We start from the raw sequence: 25,180 nt of genomic DNA, 5'->3' as shown, positions 1-25,180 counted from the left end.
GGAGGCAAAAGACCACTACAGCTCCAATCAATCTAATTTCAGTACTGGGCAAAACTATGAAAACAATGCTAAAGAAAAAGACAGTACAGCTCCTTGAAACAAGTGGATTACATTATAGAACACAAGAGAACATTGTTTCAAACCAGAGGAAAATGTGATAAAGACCCTAAGCATTTCCTACAGCAAGAGAGCCTCTGCCCTCCTCTGACATCCCCACAAATCACTCATCAACTCTCAAAAGAAGAAAAGTCCAATGTCTCTGCCCTCACAAGCACCTAATTCCACCCAAAGCTTAGTACAGCTAGGTCTAGCCATGCTAAAGTTATAGAACAAGCACAAGTCATGAGCCTCTCTGTTCTACTGAACTGATGCTAAAAAGGAAGAAACTGTCAAACAACCCTGACAGTTCTTTAATAAGGTGACAAAAATCAGGGAATTTCGGTGGTTGTTACCTGTCTGGGCTTCAGTAAAGCTTTTAATACTGTAAGCAAACAAACCAATGTGGGAGTAAACAGAAAGCTGTTGACTGGGCTAGGATTTGGTTAAGCAACAGAACTCACTAGTGGCTACTGAAGTCCACTCTGATGAAGGTAAAGTAACCAGTGGGCTATCCCAGGGCTTGGTGCTAAGGCTTGGAGACTTGAGAGAACGATGTGTCTGCCTGTTTACAGATGACAAAAATATGCAATAGGATAAGCACACTAGACGGGGGTGGAAAATGAGAAATCAAAAGGGTCACAAGTTTGGAAAATATGTTTCAGTGCAAAAAAAATGTGTAAAATACTGTATTTAAGGCACTGAAATTCATTAGTCACAAATACTGGAAACTGCCAGACAGCAAAGGAAGCTTGGTGTAATCATCCTGGACAAGCTAAAGGTTGCCAGTCAGAGTAATAAAGCAGCTGGTAAAGCTCTCAGTATGTGCAGGTGCACAAATACAGCCCACGGTTCCCTGCAGAAGGTACGAAAGGAAGAAAGTGGGATCAGCATAGGGATGGGGGGGCCATAGAGGAGAGATATGGGGGAGGAGAAAGAAGGTGATGGAGGAGTGGGGAAGAGTAGCAGATGGAGGAGATGGCAAGGGGAAGAGAAAGCAAAAGGGAGGATGGGAGAAAAGAGAGATAGGTAAAAGGGAGGAAGAATAGGGAAGGGAGAAGGAGGGAGCAGAAAGGAATGGAAAGCAAAAGACTAATAGAGTGAGGAATGGAAGAGGAAAGGAGAGTGGGAGAAGAAAGGTTGAAGGAATGGGGAGGAAGGATGGAGAAAGAAACGAAAGAGCATGGAAAAGGAGGAGGAGGATAGGATAGTGAAAGAGCAGGATGGAGGGGGGGGTTTGGCAGAGTGAAGAGCCACTCCAGCTCCCGGCACCATAAATTGGAGATTGGAGGCAGCAAAGGCCAGTGGGAAGGGCCTGATGTCAGTTTGCTACTCCTTTCCTGCACTCTCCTGCCCACCTGGGACTTGGTCAATGCTACCCGTCCACCAGCGAGTGACCCAGTGGTAAGAGCAGTGGCTGAGAACCAGGGAAGCAAGAATTCAAATTCTGCTTCTCCAACTGACTCTCCATATGACCATGGGCTCCCTCCATTGCTCCAAGTACCAATTTAGATTGTAAGCCCTTTGAGGCTAGGACTTACCTATTGTAACAGAGAGCTGTAACTCGCCTTGAACATGGTTTTGAAAAGATGAGTAATTCAATCCAAAATCTAAATACACCGCCAGTTCAATATCCCTCTGATGGTGCCAGAGCTGCTCCTATTCTGGCACCATCAAAGGGATATTGGCAGCAGCAGATGCAAGTGGGGAGGGTCCAGTGTCAGCTTGGTGTCCCTATTTTCTACATATTCCTACCCCTCTCTCTCTCATACACACACACAAGCACCGATCCCCTCCCCCTTGAATCACCTCTCTCCTTTTTCATACTCACACACCCCTCCAATGCTGAACTCGTCTCTCAAACACGCCACAGATACCAATCTCCTATTCTATGATAATCTTTACAAAGGTATGAGCTCCAGAAATAAACACAATGCTTAATGTGTATGTTTCACTATAAACCAAAGGGCAAAGTTGCCTTCTTTTTTTTTATTCTGGTGAAGCTTTGCCTTGCAAACAGTGTCCCTGGTTTCCTGTGCGCCTCGATAAGGGCTGCAGAATCTGGCCCTTGGTGCAGAATTGCCCAGTTCCAGTGAAATCATAGACAACTAGGAACAGGCAGCTGAGCATGAGCAGAGGCAGCCCCCTCTCTCCTGCAGATTTCCTTGCTCCCCTCTCCACTTCAGGTGCTGCTAATTCCTCAGCTGGCTGCCAGTAGGAAAGGGAGAGTGGTGGGTTTTTTGCTAGCTGGAGCCATGCTTTAATTGCATAGCTCTGTGGTGTCTTTCATGGTTCAAACAGCGAATCTGGTTCTTGACAACAGAGGAGGATGTGGCCTGAGGCACCACTGCTACCCTTCTCTTGCTAACCTCCTTGTCATCTGGGAAGAGGGTGGAATCAGACTAGTGGAGAGGAAGGATTGGCTAGGGAAGGGGAATTAGCTTGGGATAGGGGATAGATTGGGAGGCTGAGGATTAGGGAAGAATTGGCTGGGAGGAGGGTGGATTAACTGCGGTGGAAAAGCAAGAAGGGGGAATTGATGCATGGGGGTGCATGGTGAGAGATAGAGGCAGTTAAGAGAAAGGATACTAAAATAGCACAGGGTATGCAGCACAAACACAGACAAGCTTAAGGACAATGAGAGAAGGGGAAAAAAGGATATAAGAGAAACAAACATTTACTGGGCTTCAGGAAAGTCAAAGGTGGCATTTCCCATTACAAAAGTGAAGTGGCCTAAAGGGAACCATAGTACTTTATCCATATAAAATCATATTTTATGCACAAAGCATGAATCCCGACTATAGGTCCCGGCACAGAACTCCAGCTTCTGCCTACAGACTAATACTAGCTCTGAATATGTCATGCCACCTTTCTGTACTGAGGAGCAATAGCCAATGCCAGCATTAAGTTGGAATGTGCATGAGAAGATGCTAACCTATATGCAGAACTCCTTGCTGCACCAGCAGTAAATCGCGTGCTCTGCCGAACACAGGTTATTACATCGGCCCTCAGGTCAGATGCCTGAAGACCCTGCTAGAAAACTGCCCACCCTCCAAACTATCGCTGATGTTTCATGCTGCTTAGTCTTGCTTCTTCTTTTTGAAAGCTTCGCATAGGGCTAAAGTCATTCTGGGCAAATCAACTCTCTCTTCTCCCCAGTGTGATTGAACATGTAGGGTTCCATAACAAGTCCTATTTTATTTACCACTGCCCTCTGTATCAGTCCCAACTGTGTTTACATTCCGTCGTGTTTTTGGTTATTACTGTTGCTGCTGGTGGCTATTCTGGGCATTCACCATCTTCTCAGTAAAGAAATTATCTCCTCGTATTTCCTCTGAATATACCTTCCCCAAAATTCACATCATGACCTCTTGTCCTTGAATTTCTATTTTTGTGTGTATAAAAATGTTTTCAGCGCATAGATTCCAGCGACAGAACTCCAGCTTTTGACACTAGCCCTGGAAACCTTACTCCACCTCTGACTAGGTCTAGGAGTTAAGTGCCCAGCATTAAGAAAACACGAGGAAAGCCAGCACACCTCTGGCTTTTTCTGCCCCATTCTTTCTTTTCCTACAGCACCAGATCTTCTCCCTCCCGAGTTACAATGTGCCCTCAGCCTATGCAAAAGGCTGAGTACACATTTTAATTGGGTTTGCAACTCTCAATACATTGGCAAACCTTTAGCTTATTGCATAGGGAGTTATTTTTTTCCAGTGCAGGTTAATAATGCTGTACTGCATTTCAAAGCAGAGTTTTACCACACCCCTTCTTACCGTGGGCCCTTGGTAATACCTTCCAGCTACGGAGAAGAGGCAGTATCCTGCAGGTAACAGCATGGAAACACTCACAGCTGAGAGAAGCATCAGGTCTAATGACCTTTATCTACTAACATTTACTAGGTTACCATGAACAAGGAACAACTCTGATTAGTTACTAAACGTCAGCTGGCTTTATGGAGTGTTTCTAAGGAATAAAGCCAAAAGTTTTCAAACAGCCAATGTGATGCCAGTTTTTGAAAAGGGTTCCAGGGGTGATCCAGGAAACCACAGACCAGTGAGCCGATGTCAGTGCTGGGCAAAATGACTGAAACTATTCTTAAAAACAAAATTACTGATCACATAAATCTTATGAGCATCTTTCTCCAGCATTACAGAAGCTGCATTGGTGCTCTCAGTTCAAATTGTTGGTTATTATTCATAAATTATTACATGGAGAGCATCGATGTGTAATACATAATTCATTACGAGTATATTACCCAACCCGACTTCTTCATTCTGTGGGTACCTATTTATTGGTTGTGCCTCCAATTCACAATTACAGGATGCAGACCATGCATGCAAGGGCCTTTTGCCATATGGGACCAGTATTATGGAATGCTTTACTTTTGGATTTGCAAGGGGAAGCAGACATTAAGGTGTTCAGGAAAAAAATAAAAACATTATTTTAATAAAGCATTTTTCCGATTTTATTTTTTTGTGTGTTTTATTTAATGGTTTGTTTTTATCTTAATTTGTATTATTAATAATTTAACAACAGTAATTGTAATCCACTTTGAACTGTGGAATATGAATATGTGTAAATAAATAGATAGATATAGTTTAATGGGGGAGAGTCAACATGGGTTTTGCAAAGGGAAGTAAACATGCAGAAAAAGATGACACAATTGACATAGTGTGAATTTTCATAACGCATTTAATAAAGTCCATCATGTGAGACTCCTCAGGAAATTAGGAGGTCATGGGACTGGAGGCAATGTCCTAGCATGGATTGGTAATTGGCTAAAAGATAAGAAATAGAGGGTAGGACTAAATGCTCAGTTTTCCAACTGGAGAAAAATCAATAGTGGAGTGCCCCAGGAGTCTGTATTGGGGCCTGTGCTATTTAGCATATTCATAAATGATCTGGAGAAAGGAGCAACAAGCAAAGTAACCAGTTGTGAAGATGATATAAAATTGTTTTAAGTCATTAAAACAGCAGTGGATTGTGAGGAAATGCAGAAGGACTTTATGAGACTAGGCTTTTAAATAATATAGTAACATAGTAATGATAGCAGAAAAGGAGCAGATGGACCATCCAGTCTACCCAGCAAGCTTCCTATGATAGTATCGGCCTCTCCGTGCAGTTACCCCCAGGCCTTATGATAACAGTAGTAATATTTACAATCAGATGCAATTTAATATGGACAAATTAAAAGTAATGTACATAGGGAAAAATAATCCCAACTACAGGTTCACAATGCTGGATTCCACCCAACAAAAGGATAATACCTTGAAATCTTTGGTTCATTGTGCGGCAGCAGTCAAAAAGGCAAATAGAATATAAGGAACTATTTGGAAAGGAATAGAGACCAAAACTAAGGGCTAGATTTTAAAAGCCCTGCGTGCGTAAATCCTGCCGGATTTACGCACGCAGGGCACTCGCACGCCGGCAGCCTATTTTGCATAGGCTGCCGGCACTCGCAAAGCCCCGGGACGAGCGTAAGTCCCGGGGCTTCGTAAAAGGGGTGGGAGGGGCGTGTCCGGGGGTCAGTCCGGGGGCATGGTGACGGTTCGGGGGCGAGCCGGGAGGGTGGTCCCGAGTCCCCTGGCACTGCAGCCAATGCCGGGAGATGCCGAGGCGACGCGTGCAAGTTAGGTAGGGGGGATTTAGGTAGGGCTGGGGGGTGGGGTAGATAGGGGAAGGGAGGGGAAGGTGGGGGGATGCAAAGGAAAGTTCCCTCCGAGGCCGCTCCAATTTCGGAGCGGCCTCGGAGGGAATGGAGGCAGGTTGCGTGGCTCAGCGCGTGTAGGCTGCCGATTTTGCGCAGCCTTGCGCACACCAACCCCGGATTTTATAAGATACACGTGGCTATGTGCGTATCTTATAAAATCCGACGTACTTTTGTTCACGCCGGTTGCGCGTACTTATTTAAGATCTACCTCTAAGACTATCATAACATCTTTGTGTAGATCCATGGTGCAACTGTACCTCAAGTATTGTGTGCAGTTCTGGTTGCCTCATCTCAAATAAGAGATAGCAGACATAGAAAAGGTACAGAGAAGGGTGACAAACATGATAACGTGGACAGAAAAGCTCCCTTATAGAGAAAGGCTAAACAGATTAGTGATCTATAGCTTGGAAATGAGACAACTGACAAGGGATGTAATTGAAATCTGGTTATGGACTTTTCCTTCAGGAACTTGTCTAATCATCTTTTGAACCCTGCTATGTTGCCTTGACCACATCCCCCGGCAACAAATTATATAGTTTGATTTTGCACTGAGTGAAAAAATACTTCCTATGATTTGTTTTAAATCTGCCAGTTGTGTCCCCTAGTCCTAGTGTTGTTGAAAAGGTAAATAACCATTCCCTATTTACCTCTTCCACCACATTCATGATTTTATAATTATTAGCTAGGTAGACATGGGAAAGCTGGTGCTTAACCCTGGGACTGAAATATAAAAAATAGATCAACTGTTGGGGGGTCCGCCAAGTTCTTACGACCCAGACTGGTCACTGTCAGAAACAGAATGCTGGGCTTGATGGGCCACTTCTTATGTTCTGAAGCTGTGATTTAGAGAATTGCTGTATAATGTATTTTGTTAGCATACTGTTAGAATAAAGAGGATTTTCCTCTTACACCAACTCCCATTACAAGTAAATTATTTTGAATTGAGTAGAATGTCACGTAGGTGTAAAAAGAAGGAAAAGAGAGATTAGTGGAATTTAGAAAAGGCTGAGCACACAAGAAACAGTTTGTCTGTACCTCAACGTTTAAGAGAATAAATCACTAGGGTCCTAACTAACTAAGGCTTTTCTCTATGAGAAAAGAGCTTAAGTCAATCAGGCCCTAAGAAGTGCAGCATCTCACTTCACTTTTAATCCAACTCAAACACAGGAAGCCTTACCAAGGTTATACATAAAGAAAAATAATTAAAATAAATAGGCCAGAAGTCAAGGATGCAAAACCATTCTCCCTCAAAGCCAGCCGTGACCAATGAGCGAGCCTGCATTCTCTCAGAGATAAATCCAGCAAAGAGACAGACACAGAACCTGGCAGCCCTGTGCATTTCCAGTCTTAATCTGACAACAAAGTCCAAACCTTAAGCACCAAACCTTGGTCCATTTTGTGTAGACCAAGTCCTAAGAAATAGCATTCAAGAACCAGCATGAGGAAAATGTAGAGACACACCCTCAGGCTACACAAATACCTACAGCATTCTCATGCATATCAGTCAAGAAGGGAAGGACTGGAAAAGTGCAGGAAATTACTCCTCCATCACCTTTCTTATGCAACATAGGGGTTGCCAGGAACAAAGCTTGTTCCAAGGGTGGAAACGAGCTGAGGCACTCCTTTCCAGGGCTCCAAGCCAAGAGGAAGCCTGGACAGCTCTGCGCCTGGAAATGAGAGTGGAAATGAGAGTAGCGGTACCCCCAATCCAAACTGATAGCAGTAAAGTAGAGCTATATAAATATTAAGTAGCAGGTTACAAAAAAAAAAAAAGACAAACACAATGTTCAAATACTTCTCTGGGCTAAATTTTATACTTTTATATAATTTTATACTCTAAAACCTTTCCAATCCCACAAACTTCAGAACTCTTGGAGCCCAAAACAAACAAATCCCAGTCACAGCCAGCCCCAAGAATAAGCCTCTACCCCTCCCTCCAAGGCTCAAACATACACACATATACATGTACAGGCACACAGACACAAAGATATATATATACACGACACATACATATAAAGCTCATACATACAAACACGCATGTAGATTCAGACACAAGCACTTGCAATACAGGCACACAGACATGTAGAAACGCTGCGACATATACACCCATACATGTACAGGCTCACACTCACATGCCCAGATTCATACAAACAGAAGCATGCACTTACATGTACAGACACACAGGCATGTAGAGACGCAGCGACATATACACGCATACATGTACAGGCTCATACTCACATTTACAGATTCATACAGATACACACATGCACTAACATGTACAAGCTCACGCAGAAGGACGCGCGCGAGCACTTCCTCCCCCTCCCCGGCCCGGGACTTCTCGGGAGTTGCCTGGAACTTGCTCCGCTCGGGAGTTGGCGGGAAGGGAAGGGACGTGGTCGGGCTGCTCTCCCGGGTCCTTACGCGCACTCACCCAGGTCATCCATGCTGCTGGGTCTCGGCCGGACCGGTCCGAGCCGGGCCGGGTCTTTTCTCCGGGAGCCGTTACTCAGACCCGAACTTTTCGGCCGCTGTACCGTGAACGGGCCGCGCGCTCCCCTGCAACAAAGAACGTGCGCGCGCCCACGCCACTCTCAACGCTCATCCTCCTACGTGCGCGTTCCGGCCAGCTCTCTGCCGCTGTGCCGGCGGGAGTAGAGTGCCGCCTGCTGGTAAATGGCCGAACATACAGCGCTGTCGTCTTTAACAGAGGAATGACCTGAACGGCGTAAGAGGGTCCCTGACATACCAAATCCAAACACGCAACAAGCCAGAAGTTTAATACAGGGTCCTGACAAAAAAAAAAATCCAAACACTCAAGACAGAGTTTTATAACACGGCCCTGACATACCAAATCCACACATACAACAAGCCAGAACTTTGTAACAGGGGCCTGACAGAAAAAAAAAAATCCAAACACACAAGCCAGAGTTTTATAAGAGGGGCCTTCCATACCTAACCCAAACCTAAGTATAGTTATATGCACCATCAGCACTTGATACATTGGATCACTGCATACTGCTGGCTCGTCTGGCAGTGATCGGGATCTCAAGAGTTCCTTCTTGGGTTTTGGTTCTATATGTCAGATCGCTTTCAACAAATACAATTTACAGTAACTCCCAAACATTTTCTTGGTACCCCCTTTTCACTGGGCTACTGCAGGGCTCCTTATTGCCTGAAACACTGTTTAATATCTATTTTTATTTTATTTAGATTTTAGATTTTTTAAATTTAGATTTAGATATTTTATATTCTATCTTAGACCAATCTGTAAACTTCATGCAGGGCTTGTATTGCACTATAGGATCTATACTAATGATAAATATTATATTTTTCTTTCTCGTAACTTTGTGTTGTGGTCCGGTCCGCGAAGCTCGCGTCCCGGCCCTTACCTCGAGGGTCTTTTCCAGCTGGGAACGAAGCGGAATCGGGTCCTGGGCGTCCCCGCGGGGGAGACGCCATTACTGGCCTGCCTCTAGGTGCGCGCACACGGCTGCCCCGCACTTTTCTAGGCAGTTTCCCGCCCGAGGGTGGCTCCGCCCCTGGTCTGACTTCAGAGGCTGCGGCCTATTTAGGGTCACCGCGGACACCTGATCAGCGCCTTGCAACAGGGTTCCCTTGGTCCCCCGTTGCCTTGAGCCCCGGAGTCCGCTAGCGTTCTAGCCACTCCGTTCCTGCCTGCCTGCCTGTCGTGCTGGTACTCGTCTTGCTCTCTGGTACTGGTTCCTGCCTGTCTTCAGCCCAAGCCGGGTTCCTGCCTGTCTACAGCCCAAGCTGGGTTCCTGCCTGTCTTCAGCCCAAGCCGGGTTCCTGCCTGTTTACAGCCCAAGCTGGGTTCCTGCCTGTCTACAGCCCAAGCTGGGTTCTTGCCTGTCTACAGCCCAAGCCGAGTTCCTGCCTGCCTCGTCCACGCCTGGTACTCGCCTGCTTCCACTCCATTGGCTGTCGTACCTATCTTAGGTCCAGCTCCGAGCCTCGCCTAAGTCCCAGTGGTCGGGCCCCTACGGGCTCCTCCCGGGGGAGCTCCAACTTCCAGGGTGAATCTCCTAAGTCCCAACGGCTGGACTCCCAAGGGCTCCTCCCGGGGGAGTACCAGCTTCCAGGGTGAAACCATCTCCACCTGTCCGCCAGAGGTCTGCCTCCCGGCCTGTTCAGTCGAGATCAGTGAAACCCTTCCCAAGTCTCCTGTAGGCCGGCCCAAGGGTCCACTAGTCCATTGATCACAACACTTTGTACCATAATTCCACTCTGGGGCTGATTATTTTATATCTTAAAGTTATTCAAGCATGGTTGACCAGCAGTAAGTTAAACTTAATATTGAGAAATCCGAGATCATCAGAAAGGGCAGATTTCTGTCTTCATCATTTCCTCCTGATGTTCAGTTTGGTGGTGTTATTCCAATCGTTCAGGAGGCTAGGAATTTGGGAGTAATATTTTATTATGAGTTTTCATTTAAATCACATGTTAAATTTGTCAAACGAAATTCATTTTTTTAACTTTGTATGCATCAAAAGCTGAAGCCTTTTTTGAATGATAATGATTTCCGTACCATTCTTCAGTCTCTTGTTTTATCTAGAGTGGATTACTGTAATGCAATTTGCTTGGGCTGCCTGCCTCGACTTTACGTGCATTACAAGTTGTTCAGAAGGTAGCAACTTGTATTCCGGGTATGATTGTATCATCCCCACCCAGCTTGCTATCTTACACTGGTTATCAGTGGAAGCATGAATAGTATTTAAAAGTGAAGCGCCATATTGCATCTGCTCATTATTTCAAATTTACTGGCCACTGAGGATCCTGTGTTCTGTTGGACAATGTCAGATTGGCTGAGTCTCCAGAGAGGATGTTTGCAGTTGCGGGTCCCGTGTGCTAGTTTGAGTCATCGTGTGAATAACCTTGCTTCAAGACCTTTAAAAAGGACAAAGACTTACCTGTTTAAAAAAGCTTATCATTAGGGCATCCAAAGTTATCTTTTTAGGCTGATTTTATTTTTCTTTTATTTTTTGTTGCTATTTACTATGTAGTTGATGATGGCATTTAAGCCCCCTGCTTGGTGTCACAGGTTCTGTATTTGTTATTGTCTTGTCTTGTTTTATTTATTTAATTCATTTTATCTTTGTTTTTAGTAATTTGGGAATGTTTTAGTGTAAACTGCTTAGAACTGTAGAAAACGCAGTACATAAGTGTTTTAACAAATACATCACTAAAGTGCTATGTTGGGCTTTCTTTATTTTTATTTTTGTATGTATATTCCACTTTTTTCAGACACTTCAAAGCAGATTACATTCAGGTACTGCAGGTCTTTTTCTGTCCCCAGAGGGCTCATAATCTAAGTTTGTATCTGAGGCAATGGATGGTGAAGTGACTTGCCCAAGGTCACAGCAGGATTTGACACCAGCCTAAATTCTAGATGGATAACTTTTTATCTGGATAAAATTTGGCCAGATAAGTTAGGGGCATTCTGGGGAACAACTGGGAGAAGCTGAATTAGCTGGATAAGTTATCCAGCTAACTCTAGTCAGCCCACAGACCTGTCCTAAAGTTAGACACTGAATATATTGGCTAGGGATGTGAATCGTTTTTTGACGATTTAAAATATCATCCGATATATTTTAAATCGTCAAAAATCGTTAGGGCCACGATACAATACCAATTCCCCCGATTTATCGTCAAAAAATCGTAAATCGGGGGAAGGGGGAGGGCAGGAAAACCAGCACACTAAAACCCCCTAAAACCCACCCCCGACCCTTTAAATTAAATCCCCCACCCTCCCGAACCCCTCCCCAAATGCCTTAAATTACCTGGGGGTCCAGCGGCGGTCCGGAACGGCAGCGGTCCGGAACGGCCTCCTGCAATTGAATCGTGTTGTCTTCAGCCGGCGCCATTTTTCAAAATGGCAGCGCAAAATGGCGGCGGCCATAGACCGACACGATTCGACTGCAGGAGGTCGTTCCGGACCCCCGCTGGACCCCCAGGGACTTTTGGCCAGCTTGGGGGGGCCTCCTGACCCCCACAAGACTTGCCAAAAGTCCAGCGGGGGTCCGGAACGACCTCCTGCAGTCGAATCATGTCGGTCTATGGCCGCCGCCATTTTGTGCCGCAATTTTGAAAAATGGCGCCGGCTGAAGACAACACGATTCAATTGCAGGAGGCCGTTCCGGACTGCTGCCGTTCCGGACCGCCGCTGGACCCCCAGGTAATTTAAGGCATTTGGGGGGGTTCAGGAGGGTGGGGGATTTAATTTAAAGGTTCAGGGGTGGGTTTTAGGGGGTTTTAGTGTGCCGGCTCACGATTTTCACGATTTTCACGATACTTTAAACACCCAAACGGCAACAATACGATTCCCTCCCCCTCCCAGCCGAAATCGATCGTTAAGACGATCGAGGACACGATTCACATCTCTAATATTGGCAAAGTTAGCCAGATAAGTTTATCGTACTAACTAGCCAAGCCATACAGTGGCTGGATAGGAACTTGTAAGCTTTTCAGACCATTACATGGCATAATTGCATTATTATGCCGACTACATGCATAAGTGACTGGTTTATAGAAGGACATTTTCAATCTAATCCTCAGCATCTTCTGCCTTTTAGTCCCCTCTCATACTCGCTTCTGCACATTTGGGGCAGCAAGTCTGAGCCAGGAGACCCCCTTCCTCCTCTCTGGTTATCAAGGGTTTACTACTGGTATAAAGTCCTCAGTCACTTGCAATGGAAGCAACATCCATGGCCAGCCCTGTCCTGATGCTTCCTTCCATGGTGGCTTTCTAGTGTGAGAGCAAATGTCCTTCACTTCTTTTCTGCCCTCCTGGGGCTGAAATGGTATTGGGCTCAGCAGAGTTTGATTTACAGGCATGGCAACCCTAGATAGGATGTGTGTGGGGGGGGGGGGGGGGGGGAGGAGAGAGATTTCCCTTCTGAACTTCTGGTTCAGTTAGAACGTATAGTGATGTGAGGAAGGGGAGGGATCATATGTTGAAAATTAAAATTTGCCACTTCCCTCCCACCACAAAATCGCCACCCTTAAGCACATACCAGCTTTGCCTAATTGTAAATCTGGCCCTATTGCTCAGGGTTTCTCATACTGCCTTGGCTCATTCCTTGCCACTTTAACCCATTATGTCCCAGTGACCATTAAACAATTTGGAACATAATGGGTTAATGGATTAAAGCCTGCACAAGAACAGAACTGCACCAGGTACTGGGGAGCTGCTGCTGAAGGCAGTGGCAGGATGACATTATCCGAGACTGGAAGAAGCTGCCCTTGGCATACTCAGCCCTGGCAAACTACCTATATATGTGCACAGACTCCAGCACACAGCCCCTCTTGGTTAAAAATGTACCCTTTCTCTGGCTGTCAGCTACCCTTGAGCTATTAATTGCTCCTTGCCACAGTGATTGTCTGTCTTTGGGTTCTCTGTGTCCCACCTCTTTGTGTGTCTCCAGCATCTTGATTGGACAGCAGATTAGTTCTTAACTATGGATGCTGCAGGAACTATTCAAGAAAAAGCATTGCCTAAGAGGCAATGGGATACCAAGAGCCTCACAGCTTCCCCATAAAGAACCCAATGATGAGAGGTAGCTGGATAGAGATTTTATAAGCATTATTTAAATAGTATTGAAAAAAACAAAAGAAATTGCAGGCATACTATTAGTAATTTGTAAATTATTTTTAGAATCATCTATGGGACCTGAAAACTGAGGGTTGCCAACTTAATGCCATTTTTTAAAAAGGGATCCAGGTGTGATTCAGGAATCTCCAGGTCAGTAAGCCTGACTTCAGTGCCAGGCAAAATGGTAGAAACTATCATAAAGAACAAAATTATTGAACATATAGTCATAATTTAACGGGACAAAGCCAACATGGATTTAGCCAATGGAAATCTTGCCTTACCAATCTGCTACATTTTTTTTACAGATGTAAATAAACGTGTGGATAAAGGTGAGCTAGTTGATATAGTTTATCTGGATATCCAGAAAACATTTGACAAAGTAACTCATGACAGAGAGACTCTTGAGGAAATTGGGATAGGAGACAATGCTTTATTGTGGATTGGGAACTGGTTAAAAGATAGAAAACAGAGAGTAGGGCTAAATGGTCAATTTTCTGAATGGAAAAAGGTGAATAGTGGAGAGCCCCAAGGATCTGTATTGGGACCACTGCTTTTTAACATGTTTGTAAATGACCTAGAGATGAGTACGATGAGTGAGGTGATCAAATTTGCAGATGACACAAAATTATAAAATCACAAGAGGATTGTGAGAAATTGCAAGAGGACCTTCCTTGCAAGACTGGGAGACTGGGCATGCAATTGGTAAATTAAATTTAATGTGGACAAGTGCAAAGTGATGCACTTACAGAAGAGTAACTCAAATTATAGCACCCAGGAAAAGGATTTAGATGTTATCATGGATAATATGTTGAAATCCTTAGCTCACTGTGCAGCAAAAGTCAAGAAAGCAAATAGAATTCTAGGAATTATTAGGATAAGAATGTAAAATAAAACAGAGAATATACAAATGCCTCTGTATCACTCCATTGTGTGCTGCACCTTGAGTACTGTGTGCAATTCTGGTCACCACATCTCAAAAGAGACATTATTATCACACATATTGATTGAAAAAGGCATTGCTGGAAATGTATTAAAATGGTTCAACTCGTTTTTAGAAAATAGAACGTATCAAGAAAAATAGGAAACAAGTAAAAACAGGAAACAACTTGTCTGAAATAAAAAATATGAATACAGATATACCTCAGGACTCAGCACTATCAGCTACTTTGTTTAATATGTACTTCTTCCTGCTATGCAAACTATTATCAGGTCTAGGACTATATTTTTGCATTTACGCTGATGTACATTTTTTTATACCAGTTGATAATTCTATTGAACATGCACCAAATCTTTAAATATATCCATGTCAGCTGTTCAAAAACTTCTATCCCATATCAGACTGGTACTGAATACACACAAAACATAGAAACAGAAATGACAGCAGAAAAGGACCAAAATGGTCCTTCCAGTCTGTCCAGTAAGCTTCTTATGGTAGTAATAATATGGCTCAATAGAAAGACAACACTGGACACTGTATTTTACTACAGGGTCACAAAAAATTGCATTCAATGAACATGTACACAATCGCTGAGGTAGATTTAAAAAACATACGCGCGCACGAACAAAAGTACGCTGGATTTTATAAGATATTTATTTATTTATTTATTTATTTAAAGAATTTTTTTTTATAAGATACGCGCGTAGCCGCGCGTATCTTATAAAATCCGGGGTCGGCGCGCTCAAGGGGGTGCACATTTGTGCTACTTGCGCGCTCTGAGCCCTGCGCGCGCTGCCTGTTCCCTCCGAGGCCGCTCCAAAATCGAAGCGGCCTCGGAGGGAACTTTCTTTCTACCCCCACACCTTCCCTTCCCTTCCCCTATCTAACCCACCCCCCAGCCCTATCTAGACCCCCCCCTACCTTTATCGGAGAAGTTACTACTGCCTCCGGGCAGTAGTAACTTACGTGCGCTGGCGCGGCAGGCCCCGACACAGGCCGCTGTGTCGTGGCACTCGGCCATGCCCCCGGACCGCCCACACGTCCCCAGACACGTCCCCGATCCCTAACCGCAAAATAGGCTCAGCGCGCGCAGGGGGGGTTTGGGGTAGGTTTTCGGGGGGTACACGCGTATCTTACGCGCGTACCCCTTTGAAAATCTACCCCTAGGTGTAATATTAGATAATAATGTTACCATAAGCAAACACATATAAACAATAATCAAGTCTGAGTATAACAAATTGAGCTTACATCAACATCTAAAGCTTTTACTAAAGTTAAATAATTTTCAGACAGTACTGCAAGCTCTGATTTTCTCAAATCTAGATTACTGCAAACGCTAGCAATAACGTGTGCTGTTTGGGTGAAGTTAATGGTAATGAGCAGCTTCTGTGCATGCAAAAAAGGAGTGAGTGAGTGAGTGAGAGAGAGAGAGCACCTCTGTAGAGAAATCAATATGTTCTTGGTATGGGGTTTTGGGAGTGGGATAGGTTTGGGAGGGATAGTTTTACATACACAATAGGAGGTACAAACACCAAAGTTGACATCATTGAAGATTTTCGGCTGTTTGAATCGATGAAAGGTACAAGAGGAGTTGATTTGTGCAATGCACTCCTCTTGAGACAAATTGATTTCTCTACAGAGGTTCTCTCTCTCAGCTTGGAAATTAGCCATGTCCCTTTTTATTGTGCGCACTATTTCTGCTATACATATAGCACTTTGATAAATCTAGGGGTAAGGTCAATGCAAATGCTGCAGAATGCAGCATTTGCATTGACCACAAGTATTTTCAGGTAGTAATAAATATGATCATCTTAATATCACTACATTGGTTACATATAACATTTCATAAACAATATAAAATGTTAGATCTCATTTACTAAATTGTCAATAATAAAGAATCTGATTGGAATGAAGCAGCCCTGCATTTCCATACACTCCAAAGAGTCTTCAGATCAGCAAATAAAGGTTTAGTAACCATACCCTCCCTTCAAAGCCTTCATTGAAGTGAAGTCATGGATAGAGTCATTTGGGTGGCTGGTCCTAGATTATGGAAAACAACGCCTGAAGAACTTCAAACACAAACAGATATTAAGAGGTTCAAGAAGGAATTGAAAACTTGGGTTTTTAAAATAGCCTTTGATATCATTTAAGAAACAGAAGCAAAGATTAGGTAGTTGCAAGAAGATTAAATTATATAATTGTAAATACATTCTAGATATGCAGTTATCTATCTGTTTAAGAGAAGCAGAGACACTGAGACTATGTTAAATTTATAACTGTTAAATTTGTTTTAAATTGTATTATTTTATGCTTACTTGATGTATGATTTTATTTTCTATTTTATGCTTATTTTATATATGTTGTTTTGTAAACTGCTATGATTATATTTTAGAATAACGGTATATAAATACATGAAAAAAGGTACAGAGAATGGCAACCGGAATAATAAAGAGAACTGAGTGATTCCTTATGAGGAAAGGCTAAAGAGATTGGAGAAGATAGGACTAAGAGGAGATAGGACAGAGGTCAAGGTACATACAAATCAGTTGTTTACTGTTTAAAAAATACAAAGACATTATAACGACAATACAGGAGCCATTCAATGAAGGTACTAGGTGATACACAAAACAAAGAAAAAAAATCTTTTTTTATCAATGTATAATTAAGCTCTGGAATTCGTTGCCGCAGTATATGGTAAAGTTTAAAAAAGGTTTAGACTAGTTCTTAACCTCTTTCTCTGTATTCAACAAGAGTACGACACCATTACCTATAAAGGAAACACTTAACTTTTTCTTTGTTTCAAAACCAGAAATATCAGTCTCCGTAGAGACTGTCAAAAATTGCCAGTGCCGACTATATTTCAAGTCGTCACGGCGGGGTATTGGGAAAAGTTTTCAATTAGCAATAATCGCGCCTCGGATTGACCTCATTGGCTACGATACTGCCACTGCGCAAAGCTAAAGATACACCGCTGCCGCCGCCAGCCCCTTGCACTGGACCCCTTATTGACTCAGGGCCGGCTAGCCAGCCGGCCACAAAGACTGTGCCAGCAGACTGTATAGTAATCTCCCATGCTAGAAAATACCGAGCCGGCACTCTAACGAAAAACGAGCTGTGAAGACTAGAGCGTTCTCTAACCAGCCCTCACTGCAGACTCCGCAAAGGATTCTGGGCTTTCCTATGCTAATTTGAACGTCAGGAGCAGCCAACAGCCGGAAATACAGTAACAGAACGGCGGGTAGAGGCTTCCGGGGGAGTGAATGAATGGAGGAGTCGCCTCTTTCTCTGGGGAGGTGCTAGTTTGAGCTTTGCCTCTTCTTAGGATCTCTTTAAAGTGATTTGCTGAGCCCGCGGAGATGCTGCTGGCGGTCTTCCTTTTATCTTGCACTGTAAGGGAAGGGGAAGCCACCAAAACCCAGAAGTGTGTTTTAAGGACACATCTTAACAAAATACAGAAAAACCTTGAAATAAAAAAAAAACAACAAACTATCAACATAGGCCAGTCCGGTGGCTCGGAGGACTTGAAACAGGTCTTCCAAACCCCAGGTTGGCTGAGGATGCCCGATACAGGCATCCTCAGCCTGTATCGGGCATGTATCATAAATCTCAACACTCCCAATTTTAAGCATCAAATAAATCTGTAAAAGTAGTTAAAAGTAGAATACTTAGCCCAAAAAGTTGAAACGCTTAAACCAGCAAAAACAGCTTATCCACCACAATTCTCAACATTTATGACTCATACAAATTATTGTTGGATATATTTAAATTCATATTGGGAATAAAAATTATACAAGGAGATACCTTTTTGCAAATGACAATAAATGATTAGAATTTCAGACTGCTCTAAAGGCTGAATACAGCTTGCGGCCCATTACGTGGCGAGAGGCTGCAGATTAAAATATCTTGGAGCTGTTTTTTATGATATTGTCATTTGTGATTTAAAAAGATCTAAAGGACTGTTTTATGTGATTTGGACTTTGATCCTTTTCCCTCTCTGTTTGTCTCTATTGTTAAAATATAGTTAATGCATGCAAAGATGCTTTCTGCACAGAAAGCATTTTCTGTGTGTATGAATAATATTTTATGGGTGGAAAACATCTTTTTTTTTTTTAGTACAAAGTCTGTTTTCTATGTAGTAAATACTGACTAGCTCTCAGCACTGGAACTCCAGCTCTGCTCGTAGACTAAAGGCCTGGATTAGGAATTGTTTCCAGTGCTAAGGAAACATGAAGTAAGCCAGCATACCTCTTTACACTGGGGATAATTGCTAATGTCTTGACAGTAAAGCTTGAGCACCCAACTGATGGTAAACTGTGCTAAGTGCACCTTATTGCATTGGTCTGTAAATTTATACCTAAGGCAATGGAAGGTGAAGTGACTTGCCCAAGGTCACAAGGAGCATCAGTGGAACTGGAAGCATGGTTTTACTGGTTCTTAGCCCACTGCTCTAACCACTATGCTATGCTGTTTCTTAAATTTATTTGGATATATTTATCTGGATACGTGCTGCTGAATATTCAAAGTTTTCTGGCAGCTTAGGGATTTTTGGAGGGTACTAAAATAGTTTATTGGTATTTTCACAGCATGAGCACTAATGGAAAAATATAATTTGGATCAAAGCTCTCTACTAAAAGGCCAAATAAATACTAAAGATGAGCAGTAACTTGGGAGAATTTGAGCTGTTTATAGAGACAAGACAGGGACATCCCCCTTGCTTTTTGCTGTGGCAATGGAGATCCTGGAATGCAGGATCCCGAAAAAATCCCAACCAAATAGCCCTGAATGAGGCCAAGGTGTATGCAAGCACAAAGTCTCACCACATACAGATGACACCATGATATATATGCAAGAAACCAGAAAGGAATTTGAATTCAAACACAAATTATACTAATAAAACAATTTTTACTTTTAAACCACAATATAAAATTAAATACAAAAACATATCCTAAGCAGTACTGTATATGCAAAATCTATGCACTATGTGCATCACGTATGAACATCACATCTTAAACAATTATATGTATTACAAACATAAATAATATAAAATTCATATAAATCACATATATCCCCACACTCATATATACCAATCACTCACATTCCACTAAAAATGACCACTGTATTATATCACATACATCTATTACTGTATTCCAAACTAAAAGCGACTCCCCAATTTTATCACAAATACATATACAGTGACCACATAAAACACATATTTATGAGTAGCAATAAGGTCACAATATAAATAAGCATTTTATATGATTATAGATGTGTGGATATATCTGGTACCTATAGCAATGACTGCCTGAATAAGAAGTTGAACATTAAGGCATAGTCAAGCCTCCTGCAGCAAACACATTGATATACGAATAGTGATTTATTACAGCAAACACGATCGATTGATCCATCTTTAAGAAAAACAATATCCCCCTGAAGAAGCCTAATAGGGCCCTTTGTTGAGGTTATATTAATGGTTCCTGTATATGGGGATATATCAACAATCTCTGATTATGTGTTCGCAATAATATTGGGGAGTCGCTTTTAGTTTGGAATACAATAATAGATGTAATACAGTAATAGATGTACATGATATAATGCAGTGGCCATTTATAGTAATATGTGAGTAAATCTTGTTACACGCCGAAGTGCCGGGCGTCTCCAAAGGGGCGAGCCGAGGGCGTGGTCTGGGCAGAGCGGGGGCGGGTTGGGACAGTGCCATTCGATGCTGTCCTGGGGAAGCGCACACCGGCAGCCAGCCTGCATGCAGAGATTACTTCTGCTCCCGAGGAGAAGTAAGTAATCAAACAAAAAAAAAAGTAAGTAGCCAGGAAGGGGTTAGGGGTCAGGGAGGACAGGGGAAAGGGAAGGAAGGTTAGGTAGGGGTATAGGGAACTGGGAAAGCCCTACTCCTATTGCCGCGTGAGGCCTTTTAAAATTTCTCCCCCCATGTGTGGAGGAGGCCATCCGCCTGTACATGCGCATGTGGATGTTAAAATCCGCCGCGCATGTGTGCCGGATGTCGTATTTTATAACGTGCGTGCCAACGCACATGTTATAAAATAGCCAAATGCATGTGCACATGCCGGGAACTGCACGCACATGGATGCGCACGCACAGGTTTTAAAATTGACCCCTTAATTTCTTAGGGGCAGATTTTAAAAACCCTGTGCCTGCCCGCGCGCCTATTTTGCATAGGCTGCCGGCGCGCATAAAGCCCCGGGATGCGCGTAAGTCCCGGGGCTTTCGAAACGGGGAGGGAGGGGGCGTGTCCGGGGGCGTTCCCGAAACGACGCGGCGTTTCGGGGGTGTGCCGCGGCATTTCGGGGGTGGGCCCGGGGGCGTGGCCCGGGGGCGGGCCCGGGGTCGAGGCCTCCGGACCACGCCCCCGGGACCGGAGGACGGAGTGGGGCTGCCGGCGACGCGCGCAAAGGTAAGGGGGGGGGGTTAGATAGGGCCGGGGGGGGTGGGTTAGGTAGGGGAAGGGAGGGGGAAGGTGGGGGGAGGGCGAAGAAAAGTTCTCTCCGAGGCCGCTCCAAAATCGGAGCGGCCTCGGAGGGAACAGGCAGGCTGTGCTGGGTTCGGCGTGCGCAGGTTGCACAAATGTGCACCCCCTTGTGCGCGCCGACCCCGGATTTTATAAGATACGCGCGGCTACACGCGTATCTTATAAAATCTGGTGTACTTTTGTTCGCGCCAGTGGTGCGAACAAAAGTACCGGCACACGTATTGTTTTAAAATCCGCCCCTTAGCGTTTAGACAGGTGGATCCAGAACAAGTGGGTTATGCACCTCTACCAGCAGATGGAGATGACGCAAAGCTGACATCACAGTATATATACCCCTGCACTGACATCAGCATGCCAGTATTCTCCATCTCTAGTAGCTGGACGAGCATCTCCCTACTGGGGATTTCTTAAAAAAAAAAAAAAGAGATAAAGGAGAAAGGAATAAATTAAAGAAGATTATATGCAACACTCTCTTGAGGTGATACTTAAAGGTTCCTCCCTCATTTGAGTTTCTCCTGGGGCAATAACCATTTGTTCCTCCCCAAGTCGAGTGCCTTGGTCTGGTAGTCGGTTCCCGGCATGGAGTTAGCTGATGGGAGATCCAACTGAAAGGCTAGCGGTTGAGTGCCTTGGTCCAGTAGCCGGTTTTCTGGCATGACTGAGCTGATGGAAGAGCCAGCTGAAAGGCTACTAGTTGCAGAAAGCCATGCGCAGCGGTGAAGGCTGATGCCCTCTCCCCCCCCCCCCACAGCCGCAGACCTGAGCTGTATTCAGCTCAGGTAAAATGTTATAAATTAAAAAAAACAAAACATCAAGAGAGTAAGGAGGTAGATCCACTTTTTTTCTTGGATGGAATTTTTCAGGGGCTCCAATTCTTTCTACAGGTACGAAAGGCGGAGCCAAATAAGGTTGACAGTCCAGAATCGTAGGCTACAAAATCCCGTAAGGCTGGTGGAGCGGGCAGGTGCCAGAGTGCATCTTGCCCTGCTACAGGACATTATGAGGATGACACAGATGATGGTGGGGTTTCCTGGAGGATAGGGATATTCCTCCGGGTTTGAAGCCGTACAGAATGTGTTACGTTTCTTCACAGCGATGAATACCAACTCTGGGTTCCTGGACACTGAAGGTGTTGGGAGTACTGGCTGCTGAGACCCCAGCTGAGCCATGAAAGAATCCCATTTTGACTTCTTTGTGTAAAACCTCATGTTTTTTCCCTATAATGGAGGCCATTCAAGAATTGATTGATCTTGAGTAGAATGCCCCTAAAGCAAATTTTAAAGGGGGACGAGTCTTGGAGGAGCAGCCTTGAAGGATGCACACAAACAAAGAATTGAGGCCATACTTAAGCAAACATTTGAAGCAATGGCAATGAATTTGCAGCTAGCTTCTTGTTGTTCCCTGGTGGCTTGCTCTTGTTTTCTTCTTTCAGTGTGAATTCCAGGGCAGTAATGGAACCAGCAGCCGCCTTTTTGACAGATACAGACTGAGATTTGGTCCGCACCTCAGCCAGAGGGGTGGCTTTGGTGGTAGCGGCCAGGCATCAGTTATGACTGAGAAATTGGTCAGCCGATACAACCTCAAGTCTAACCTTACGAAGTTGCCCTTTAAAGGCTTGCTCTTGTTTGGGAGTGAGTTGGAGAAAATAGCCAATAAATGGGGTGAGTCCCAGGATCCTCAATTCTCGGAGGATAAGAAGCAGATGCAGTGTTCCTTTAGCATGATAAGCCATTCTAGGGTATCCAAGGGTTTTCCACCCTACAGAGGAACGGCTTTTTATCAGACTTGGCCTTTGGGTAGGCCTCAGTCCTTTCGTCCCTGACAGCCCAGATGGGGCGCAGGCTCAGGTAGTAGGACCTCCTGAGCCTCCCAGTGAAAGTGTGCTGACCCATCCCCGGGAACAGGAGATAGGGGGTCGCTTCTCTCTCTCTCTCTTTTATCAGAGCTGGGTTGAAATCACATTGGACCAGTGGGTCATGGAGGTGATATGAGATGAATATGTGCTGGAGTTTCACAGTGTTCCTCGGGACGTATTCATGGTGTCTCCCTGCCACTCCCCACAGAAGATTCGGGCAGTGGAGTGTACATTGTCAAGACTCCTCAGTCTGAGGGATGTGGTTCCAGAGCCTGTAGCTCAGGAAAATATGGGCCGATATTCCATTTATTTCATTGTGCCCAAGAATGAGGGCTCTTTTCACTCCATTCTGGGTCTCAAGGGGGTCAACCAACATTCTCAGGTAACTTGTTTTTCCATGGAAACCTTGCGCTCAGAGATAATGACTGTACAGTCGTAGGAGTTTCTCATGTCCTTGGATTTGTCTGAGGCATACCTGCATAATCCCCATCCGGCTAGAGCATCAACGATTTCAGCACTGAGTGGTTTTGGAGCATCAATATCAGTTATGAGCGCTACCTTTTGGTTGGCCACTGCACCCAGAACCCTTACTTGGATGATTGGCTTCTTCGGGCCAAGACTCTGGAAGAGAGCCTCCTGGTGTTGCACAAGGTGATTTCCTTGTTGCAAGAGCTTGGTTGGGTGGTGAACCTGGCCAAGAGCAGTCTTCAGCTTTCCCAGTCACTAGAGTATCGTCGTAAATTTACGATCCCAACTAAAAATAACTTCCCAGCCTCATCTCAGCTGTGGAAGAACCTGGTTATTAAACATTTCCATTGAACAACTGTTAGTTTCCCTTTTCTTTTAATGTAGAAAGAAATGATATGCAACACTTCATCTTTCATTATATTTATTAGAGGTAAAATTCTACATGGCTATGACATAGTTGATCTATTCATCCTCTCTCCTTCCAGCCCCCGGGGTTCATCCCTAATATCTTTCATTAACAGGGCATGTAACCAATCAATGCTTTATTCCCTGATTGTTGTGGACTAGCTAGACAGTGGACCCTTAGGCCGGCCTGCGGGAGACCTGGGGTAGTTGGACTATGGTCTTGGGACAGCAGGCCGGTAGGCAGACCAGGCTGATGTAGACAGTAGGCTTCACCTGGAAGCTGGTACTCCCCCAGGAGGAGCCCTTGGGAGCCCAGCCGCTTGGGACTCAGGAGGTTCACCCTGGAAGCCGGTGTCCCCCCGGGAGGAGCCCGTAGGAACCCGGCCGCTGGGACTTAGGTGATCTTTGGTCCGGATCTTGAGTTGGCTAGAGCTGAAGCGGATGAAGGAGGTCTGGCAGGAACTGCGGCGGGCCGAAGTCAGGCAGCGTGAAACAGGCAGGAACTGCAGCGAGCTGAAGGCAGGCTGAGAGAAACCAGGCAGGAACTGCAGCAAGCTGAAGGCAGGCAGAGCGAAACCAGGCAGGAACTGTAGCAAGCTGAAGGCAGGCAGAGCGGGACCAGGCAGGAACCTGGACAGGTGCTGAAGCAGGCAAGAACTAAGAGGTTAGAAGTGCGAGCAAGTCACGTAGTAGACCAGGCAGGCAGGAACGGTGTGCAAGGAAGTCACACACCGGGGCTCAGGGCAACTGGACACCGCAAGGGACCCGGTTGCAAGGCGTTGTAGTGGGGTCTGCGGGGAGTTTAAGTAGGACTGGGCGTCTGACGTCAGGAGCGGGGGCGGAGCACGCTCTGGTGGGAAACGGGCTATATCAGCGACGTGACTGCGCGCGTGCCTAAGGAGCCCAGGGTAATGGCATCTCCCCCGCGGAGACGCTCATGGAGCTGGTTCAGGCATCAAGTGGCCCAACTGGAACTTTGAGATAAGGGCCAGGACGCGAGGGTCGCGGAGCGGACCGCAACACTGATGACAAGCATTCTTCATCACATCATTATTCTTTTTGACACCTAGTTTGTCCAATCACAGACCTAATTTAGGGCCGGATTTTCTAAACTACCGCGGCTTCCTGAATCCCGGCGCTAACAGGGAGCGGGGGGGGGGGCGAAGTGGGGGCGGGCCTGCGAAAGCTGGCAGCGATCGCACCACTGCGGTGTTATCGCTGCCGGCTTTCGCACCCAATAGCACCATCGTAAAAGGTGGTGCTATTGGGCGCGCTACAGGCAGCGGTAAGAGTTCCTACCTTTTTGCCACCAGCAATGTTTCCGCCGTGTCCGCCCCAGTGCCGCCCCAACTCCTCCTCTTCCAGTTCCGACACTGCCCCAACTCTGCTCCTATGAAGCTTTCGCACATGAAAAGTCCCTTTTCGTGTGCGATATCAATAGAAAACGACCCCCTAAGGGTCTGCTACCAGTCATTTAATCAAGTCTGAGTATTTAAACGGCGCCTATTTTTCATACATACTAGGTGTCATCAATTTTATCATGCTAGGTGTCAGTTGCAAGGTCTTTTTCACTCAACGCACAATAAAGCTCTGGAATT

At 44.9% G+C, this 25,180-nt stretch overlaps 1 protein-coding gene and 1 non-coding gene across 2 annotated transcripts in view; both read right to left on the bottom strand.

The window, feature by feature from the left end:
* Window positions 1–8,411, bottom strand: part of PXN (paxillin) — a 100,287-nt gene extending 91,876 nt beyond the window's left edge. Inside the window, exon 1 of the mRNA XM_029619614.1 lies at window positions 8,238–8,411. Within this exon, the coding sequence (XP_029475474.1) occupies window positions 8,238–8,250 (13 nt within the window). The 5' untranslated portion in view covers window positions 8,251–8,411. The remainder of the gene's footprint in view (window positions 1–8,237) is intronic.
* An 8,759-nt stretch (window positions 8,412–17,170) lies between these two features.
* LOC115073570 lies at window positions 17,171–17,311 on the bottom strand. Its single transcript, XR_003852055.1, has one exon. It is a non-coding gene; the product is annotated as a U4 spliceosomal RNA (small nuclear RNA).
* Between the last annotated feature and the right edge of the window lie 7,869 nt (window positions 17,312–25,180).

This window comes from Rhinatrema bivittatum, chromosome 11 (genome assembly GCF_901001135.1).
Source record: "Rhinatrema bivittatum chromosome 11, aRhiBiv1.1, whole genome shotgun sequence".
Taxonomy (NCBI): domain Eukaryota; kingdom Metazoa; phylum Chordata; class Amphibia; order Gymnophiona; family Rhinatrematidae; genus Rhinatrema; species Rhinatrema bivittatum.
Note: the sequence above shows the minus strand (reverse complement) of the source record. Positions and strands in the feature narration are given on the sequence as shown.